Source organism: Crocodylus siamensis, chromosome 10 (assembly GCF_052110815.1).
Source record: "Crocodylus siamensis isolate JL-2025a chromosome 10, ASM5211081v1, whole genome shotgun sequence".
NCBI classification, from domain to species: domain Eukaryota; kingdom Metazoa; phylum Chordata; order Crocodylia; family Crocodylidae; genus Crocodylus; species Crocodylus siamensis.
Genome location: NC_143404.1, coordinates 70,282,463 through 70,290,505, shown reverse-complemented (window position 1 = coordinate 70,290,505; position 8,043 = coordinate 70,282,463). Strand labels below are relative to the sequence as shown.

General features: G+C 48.7%; 1 protein-coding gene across 1 annotated transcript; it reads left to right on the top strand.

The window, feature by feature from the left end:
- The first annotated feature begins 304 nt into the window (after positions 1–304).
- LOC149856804 (uncharacterized) lies at positions 305–6,138 on the top strand. Its single transcript, XM_090064778.1, has 6 exons — positions 305–683; positions 796–855; positions 1,112–1,456; positions 2,326–2,401; positions 3,061–3,147; positions 4,034–6,138. Exons 1-6 carry the CDS (start codon positions 509–511, stop codon positions 4,479–4,481), a joined length of 1,191 nt encoding a protein of 396 aa, XP_089920904.1. The 5' UTR covers positions 305–508; the 3' UTR covers positions 4,482–6,138.
- The last annotated feature ends 1,905 nt before the right edge of the window (positions 6,139–8,043 follow it).

Sequence of the window (8,043 nt, the reverse complement as noted above, 5' to 3'; positions counted from 1 at the left end):
TTTCCTAATTCTAACCATTTCCGTAGCATTCACTACTGTAGCACTAGCACGCGACTTCCCGATTATTCCCAATCCATTCTCGACCGTAGCCTTATTTTTACCCCAGAGCCAGACTTTAACTCAAAACCCGAGATCTGATTTCGCCTCTTATAATGAACTGGTCTCAGCCACGCCTAAGCTGCTGGTGAGCGCCCTGATTTAGTCGGGGGTCGAAACTGCATCCTCATATAACTGTAAGTCGCTCAGAAACCTTGCAGTCCTCGCAAATGCGGAGCAAACTATTTGCAGCCAAGGACGGCCGAGATTTTGCAAGGATTAGGTGTCTGGTGCGATGACCCGGCTGGTGTGATTAGGCATTTGATCACAAATTCTTCCCAGGATCCAGGGGCCTGGAGTGTATCCCTAGTAATGAAAGGGGAAAGGATGGAGGACTAAGACGCCAGCCAGGGGGAATTGGCATAGCAGGACTTTGTGTTGCTCATCTCCTCTCCAGGTGGGGCTGGCCCCCATGGCTGCAAGGCTGTACGTCCTGATCAGCTGGCCGGACGGCAGCCGCGTGATCAACATCGAGAACATCAAGGAGCCCCGGAAGCCGTTCCACCTCTACGCCGTTGGGGAGCAGGTGCTGGCCCGCTGCCCTGGCTTCAGTGGTTTGTACTGGGGGGTCGTGGAAGGCATCAGTGGTAAGTGAGCCTCATTCCTTCCTCGGCTTGCTCCTCTGGGCTGTTTGGGAGCATCCAGGAGGAACATTAAAAAACCCCAAAACAACCCCAAACCCCCTCCTTTTCCCTGCAGAGCAGAAGGATATTTTAGAGAAGAGGCTGCAGGAAGATAGACAGCTCCTGGAGAAGTTAAGTAAGTACAGCTTTGCACTGGAGCAGGGAGACAGGCCAAAAAAAGAGTGTTTTGGTTCTAGGAAACCAATTGCGCTTGGTAAGCTTATACCCACAGTGGCCTTAAACGAGATGGGATAAAAATGCACCCTCGTTAGCCCCCTGTGACTCCTACTGCTGTGTGCATGTGGTCAGGGCTGAGGACGTGGTTGTGGGCAGTGGGAGTCTGGATGTGGTGTGCATGCCGTTTAACTGTATGCCACCTTAAATGCTTTCAGAGGAAGAGCCCACCGTGCACCATGTGCTGTCTCCTTCCCTTAAGAAATCGAGGAAGACTTTTCCCAAGTGGACCCCAGGAAGCCCCTTGAGGAAGTACGCTGGCAACAGGGCCTTCCACGCCAGGCCGTCACTCGGGGCCGATGATGCGGGCGTCCGGCACAAGGAGGCAGCCTCCTCGCTCACGAAGGGGAGACCCAGCCTTGGCAGCAACCCCGGGCCCCACTGCGCAGTGTCGGTGCCTCGCCATGGTTCAAGTGCCTTCAGCCCGGCGTCTCCATTTGTCAGCCTGGCTGAGCCTGGGACATCCCAAAATGAAGAAGCAAGGCCCGCCACAGCGACCAGAAGTAAAGCAGCTGCGATTACAGGCTGTGCAAGGGGGCCCATTCATCAATTTGCTCCAATTCTTGCTCTGCTTTGGATGCCAGTGTTAATGCCGGTACTAGTGAATAATGCAGCGTGCCCCCCTTGGGGGTGAGACATCTCAAAGTGCGAGGCACACTGCATTATTCACTAGTACCAAGTTTGGGGTTTTTTACTGGGCTCAGTATGACCTGAACTACCATCTACCATGCAAGGGGTCATCTTGCCTCCCTTCTATCTTTAGCATTTCTCATTTGATTTAAAAGGTGACCCCTTGCATGGTAGAGGGTTGTTCAGGCCATACTGAGCCCAGTAAAAACCCCCAAACTTTTCTTACATGCTAATCATTCTTTCCATATAAGCCAGTGAAGAGCTCTCCTTGCTTAATTAATTATCATGCCTTGGGAAGTATGGTGATCTGTGTATCTGATCCTTTCCAGTTTTGCCCATCTTGCCCCTGTATCCATTCATCCACTAACCCACAAATAACCCATGCAGGTATCACCCTGTCTACTACGTGTTTCCATCCATACCGATTACTACACTAGTGTCCCTAGACTCTTGTCTCTTTGTCATCCACCTCTCTCTGCCCTAGCTGATGGCACAAGAACCTGCTATGGACATTGTGGTCGAAATATAAATAGGTGTTGTAGGACAAGTGTTTTCTCAAATTCTCTACGAGATATAAATAAGAGGCCTGAGTCACACGTGGCTGATCATTTGGTGACAGGCTACTCCTTGATATCAAGCAGAAGCGTTTAGATGAACCGGTCCTGGAGACCGAGGGATCCAGGTGATAACAAATGCAACATCTCTCTCTTTTTTTTGCATCGTACTCCAATCCTGTTTCTAGATTATCTCACCCTGGCAGTGAAGAGGAAGTCAGATGGTATTCTAGCTCAATGCCAGCAACGGCTCTACGCAAACAGGTAATATGCTCAGGAGCAATTAGGATGATGCATGTTTTTCAAACCATATCTCATCGCACCCTGTGCATGCTTGCAGAGCCGTGTTTTTGTTCCCTGAGGCCATACGTGCTGGTTTGTTTTGCTTCTCAAGGCCTAGCAGATAAAGGGAAGTCCCCTGAGGGTCTGGAGGAGTTGTGGAGGGCTCTGCATTTCTGCCCGGAAGGCTTTGAGAAGGACAAGGCAGAAATCAGTGCAGCTTTTTCTGTGCCCACAGAGACCCAGAATTTGACCTCAGGATAAATCTGCTGAAACTATAGCAAGGGCCTGGATTTCCACTGCCTTGCCAGTCAATGAAGTCGTAGTTTATATCAATGTCACGTCAGAGATGGTAGTATTTAGGTTTGTCATAGGAGACTTCACATGGGTAAGATAACTGGAAATCAAGTCTACAATATTTACCATGTATTAAAATGGCTAGTCTTTTCCATGCCAGCTACCGAGATCTGCAACAGGTGTCTAAAATGGTTGTCTTTTAACACTGGGCACTATCATATTTTCCTCTAAATCAAGTTAACGCTTGATTTAATGACAGTGGAGCTGGCTGGTTTAATCCCTAGGAAATATATCTGAAACATCTTGCTCCATTATTTATTGTGCTGTGTTTTTTTTTTCTAATTCAGCTGTGATGAACCAAAGATGGAAGCATCTCAGGAGACGGAGGATTTTGAGGTCGTTCAGCAAAATGTTGGCTCTGGTGCAATGGAAAGGTAAATTATTGGAAGAAGCAGGTTGGTGCAGGCACCTGTGCCTCCATTTCCCCCAATACCTCAGAAAATAACTGGGTTTAGATAACAGCTGCCTGACAACGCACGGTCATTATTTTAGACCCAAGACGGATCAACCCCTAACATGGGTAGACTCTGGTTACAGCTTCCTTCAGACTTTTGGGTTTCAGTACTAGTATCAGGCAGCAGAGATCCCAAACACTGAAAAATCATATCACTTTTCAGCATATGCCTCCATCATTTACCTTTGATGGACAACTGACAGTTTGCCTTCACTTTTGTCATTGCCACCGCCTTGCATGAGAAATGTAGGATCTGGGTCCTGAGTCTCTAGACAATTTGATTCCCCAGAAGCAAATCCCTCTTTGCACTATGCATCCTGCACTGCCATTGCTTGTGTGTCTCTACGAGTTTTGTTTCTGACTCTACCAAGCTGCCCCAGGACTCTGGGAAAGTAAAGACAAAACCAGGACAGACTGATACCCTCCTCTAAACTTTAAAATAAAGCCAAAGGTGAAAATCCTCATCCAGGCAAACTTTCATGAGTTAACCTGGGAGTCTAAGTTAAAATAAAACAAAACAAACAAGCTGGACCAAGCTCCCAAATATTTCGGGCAGTCAGAAATGTTTGGCTCTGTTCTGGTTAAAATAAGTCCCTTATATCCAAGTCCACTATAGCTGAATGCAGGGGGGCATTGGGAGAGAAACAGCCATTCCTAGCCTGGATTTCCAGCCATAGAGGGTGCAGGTATTTGGGAGAAAAGCTGTTATCTGAGTCAGCACGACACACCGAGCCTCACCGGTTACAAGGCGAAGGGTGGCCTGCGACTCGGATTCACGCGTGCATGCTTGATCTTTTGTTTTGCAGGGTACAGAAGATTGAGCAACTGGAGAGGATCGTCTTGGACCTGCAGCAAGAGGTCCTGTCCCTGAAACGGAAAGTGCAGCGGCTGGAATCGCTCTCCTTCCAGGAAGAGCCCCACCGGCAGCCCTGCGAGGTGGTGGAGCTGTTTAACGGCTACACGAAGGAGCAGCTCAAAGAAGCCATCCGCTTCGACCAGAAAATCAGCACCGCCTGCAAAACCCTGCTCTACAAGCTCTTCACGTCCGACTACATCCAGAGCCACTCCATCACTGGGCGGAGAGGCAACACCTTTCGCGAGGCCAAGCCCATGATGGATGAGCGATGCATCAAAATCATTCGGGTTCTGCTCAAGCAAAAGTTTGGGGATCACCTGAGCGACACGGTCATCACGGAGAAAATCCAGAACGTGCAAAAAGCCCTGCGGCAGAAATTTAAGACCGAGTGTCTCTGATGCACGTGGGATTTGATGCCTCTGTTTCCAAGAAGGGTTGCTGCTTGGAACGCAACGTGCGGAGGAGCCTTTTCGAGAAATGCGGGGCTCGAATTTGTTGTTTTGTTGCTTTGGCCCCAGGAGGACTGGTGAAAATGAAGTGAAATGCTTGCTAGACACAGCACAAAATATTCATGGCCAGGCCCCTGTTGGCAGACACACAGCAGGAAGTGTCATTCGGCTCCGTGGAATTTTCCAAGTCTGGCCGGGCTCTCGAGTCTTTCCCTCCTTGCTCCTCTTGCCAATCTGTTTTCAGAACTGTTGTTCCCTTTATGAAGGTCCTGACCAGGAGGCCCCTCCAGATCGTCTCTGAAGACCTCCGTTCTCATCAACGCGGCTGCAGATCTCATTAGAAACAGACCTTAGGTATTTAACCAAGCAGACCCCAGCTCTAAGGGCAGGGAAAGGGAAGACCAGGGGTGTGAAAATGTCCCTTGTGTGCCCAGTCTAGCTCTAGGCTCTGAATGCCAACACATGCCACCTAGTAGCTATTGAGCACAATGCCCAGTGCCACTCTGAAGGGACACGAATTACACGTAAACCGGTACAAGGGATCGGAAACTGGTTCAAATCTGCAGCACAACTGAAGTTCAGTGCACACAAACTGCTTTCAAAACTTATTTAAGAGAAACCTGGATGGATGTAGTAGCAGACTGAACTGATTTAGGTTGAATCGGTTTACTGAACTTCTGTCCCACATCCCCTCCAGATTCAAGTTAAAACACAATCCCACAGTATCCCAGGATGCTATGCCCTCCCCTGCGACCCCCTCTCCTCCCCTCTCAGGGTGGGCAGGCGAGCCTTGGCTCGGGGAATGCACTCTAGCGCCCCCCCCCGGCTTCTGGCCTGGGCCTCTGCAGGCATGCGGCTGCATTTCCAGAATCAAAAGTGAACGTCCGTTCACTTGCTTATCAGTTCAATCTGCGCAGCTTAGACTAACCTGTGAAAACTGAATCAGTTCAGCCCTGGTCTATACTTAGCCCAAGTCTCTAATGTACTCATGCGAGCTGTCCTCAGTACATACAGCCCACGGTGTAAGAGCTGGTGGGCAGGGGACATTCACGGTGGCACTCCCTGCCACCTTCTCATGCCATACAGATGTGCCCTAAGACGTCTGGGGGTCACCCATTGCTGCTACCTTTTATTCTGGCAGCTAATATTTCAGATCCAGCTCATAGAGCGCCATAACCTACTTGCAGACCTACAGGCACCAGCTTTAACCTTTTTTGCTGTTCTGTATTCCCTCCCTTCCTCTTTTATTACTTAGGCCAGCAACAAGGAGAGGACCAAGCCACTGCTCACCGAAAAGGTCACTGTAGCTTTTCTAATGCACCGGGCGGCCAGATGCATGTTCGACGTGGATGCTTGCGATGGGTCAGACCCGGGGGGAAAAACCTCTCGGGGAAATAAATATAACTCAGATGAAAGGAATGACTTTGACTTGTATATGGCACTGGCTACGCCCCTGATTTATTCCATCTCCACCTGGGAATGACATCCCCCTTTTCATTCAGCCTTGCTTTTCTCCTCTCTGCTGCAGCCTCCAGGTTTTGCCAAGGCCATAATAACCCACTGGAACAAAATCAGCTCCCCTGGCTTCCAAATAGTGCATTTTAGAATTTCCTGTGATTATAGGATGGAGGGCTCAATAAAGCAACTCAATAAAACATTAGCAGGAGGAAAAGGTAATTACCAGGGTTTGTTTTCCTGGCTTGTTTCGTATTTTTAATGTTCCTAATGCAGCTGCATAGAAGAAACAGAATATATCCAGATGATCCTAAATTTACTCTTAAAACAGATCTCTTGTGCATTGAAACCACACTTTCCCCCCTCTTCCTATTTGCAAACACATTATTTTTTACTCAAATCCTTGAACCCTCCTGATGGATCAGTGCAAGATTTGGCCTTTGACGTATAACCCCTCCTCTGGGGGTTAGAAAGAGTTTGCCAAGAGTCACGACGGTTTTGATTCAGCATTTGTACTGCAGCGGCAGCGAGGGTCTTCTGTCAGGAATCAGGACCCTCGTGTGTTAGGTGCTGTACAGAGAGCAGAAAGACAGGTTCAAAAAGAAAGAAACCACATCCCAGCAAAGCTTTGCCCATATGTTGAAGTTTTCCATGAAAGAAAATTGCAGAGGCTCAGATCTGCAAAGCAGCTGGTGAACGTTATATAGCAAAATGCTGCTTAGAGGGCTTTTCTTTCCTGAGGGCCATAATCCTCAGCAGTGAAGGGTGAGATAGAGAGCTAAAAAACTCACTATTTTAAAAGCAAAGGATTTGCTTTGGGCTGCTGCAGCTCCCTGGAACGACTCCGTCCCAGGCAGCTGGAGGGGAAGCAGCTGTGTTGGGTAACCGCTAAGGCAAACTTCCCTGCTGCACAGCAGTGACACCTGGGCCAGAGCAACTGGGGTGGTGCAGCCCCGCCTGCGGCTCGTCAGCCCACTAACGAGATGCTGCTCATATGGGCCAATAAAAACTGTCCTGTGCTCTGCTCTGTGCTTTGCTAAAGTGGTAGGTGGGGGAGAAAGATGCTTGGGTGGCCTTTGGTTGGGCAGCAGTTCATGGGTACCGGAAGCTTATGGCACTTGGGGGAAGCGGTAAGGCAGTAGGTTTGCTCAGGAGCACTTGAGCTTTGCTAAATCAGCTGCTAGAGGACCGGGAACCTGGTTTGTGCCATGGGATGACTCCGGGTAGTGGCTTAGGGAATGGAAAGCTGAAGGAGGAAAACGATCTGCAGGAGGGGGATGTTGAAAGCCTGCATCTTCCCACTTGAAAAACCCACACCTGAATCATGTTCGCCTTTCAGAGGGTGAAACTGCAAAGGAGCTTTGCTGAGACACTAGATATTTAATGTCAGAAAGGAAAAACCATTTGCCCATGATCCAGTGCTTGCAATTATCTCTGTCTTTTACTGGCATTCAGCCCTTCCTGGACCCAAAGCCCAACCGTGGAGTGGGTTTGGGTGCATTGGTCGCCAATTCATTAGGAAGTGTGAGCAGTCCTTTGCTTTTCATGCACCCTGAAGTGGATGCTTCATATTATTGTTCTTCCCTCCACAAAAATTAGGAGAAAATCCCGGTATCATTTTCTTCTGAGTGCAGTCCCATTCAGACAGAAACGTGGGGCTATTGTCAGTCAGGCAGAAGTCTTGCAGGGAGCGAAGCTCTCAGACCGCCTTTGGTTTGCATTCAAGCTGTGAGACACTGAAGAGGGCTTGATTAGAATGACCTGGGCCTCAGGAAACGTGACCTTGTGCCATACTTTTGAATGAAAGAAACTTTTGGAGGCAGCATTTCTTTGCAGCTTTGTCTTTTGTACATCCCTATTCCCTTCTCTTTCCCTTACACCTAGAGAATTGAAGCGTCCTCTGAAAAAGGATGGAAAATGAAGAGCTGTAGGTGATGGAAAAAGGCAGAGGGGACTTTGAATACACCAGACACTTGCATATTCTTACCTATTCATGCAGAAGCCTAGATTTATGGGAGCACCTATTTTGAAGCACTAAACTATATGATAATAATGA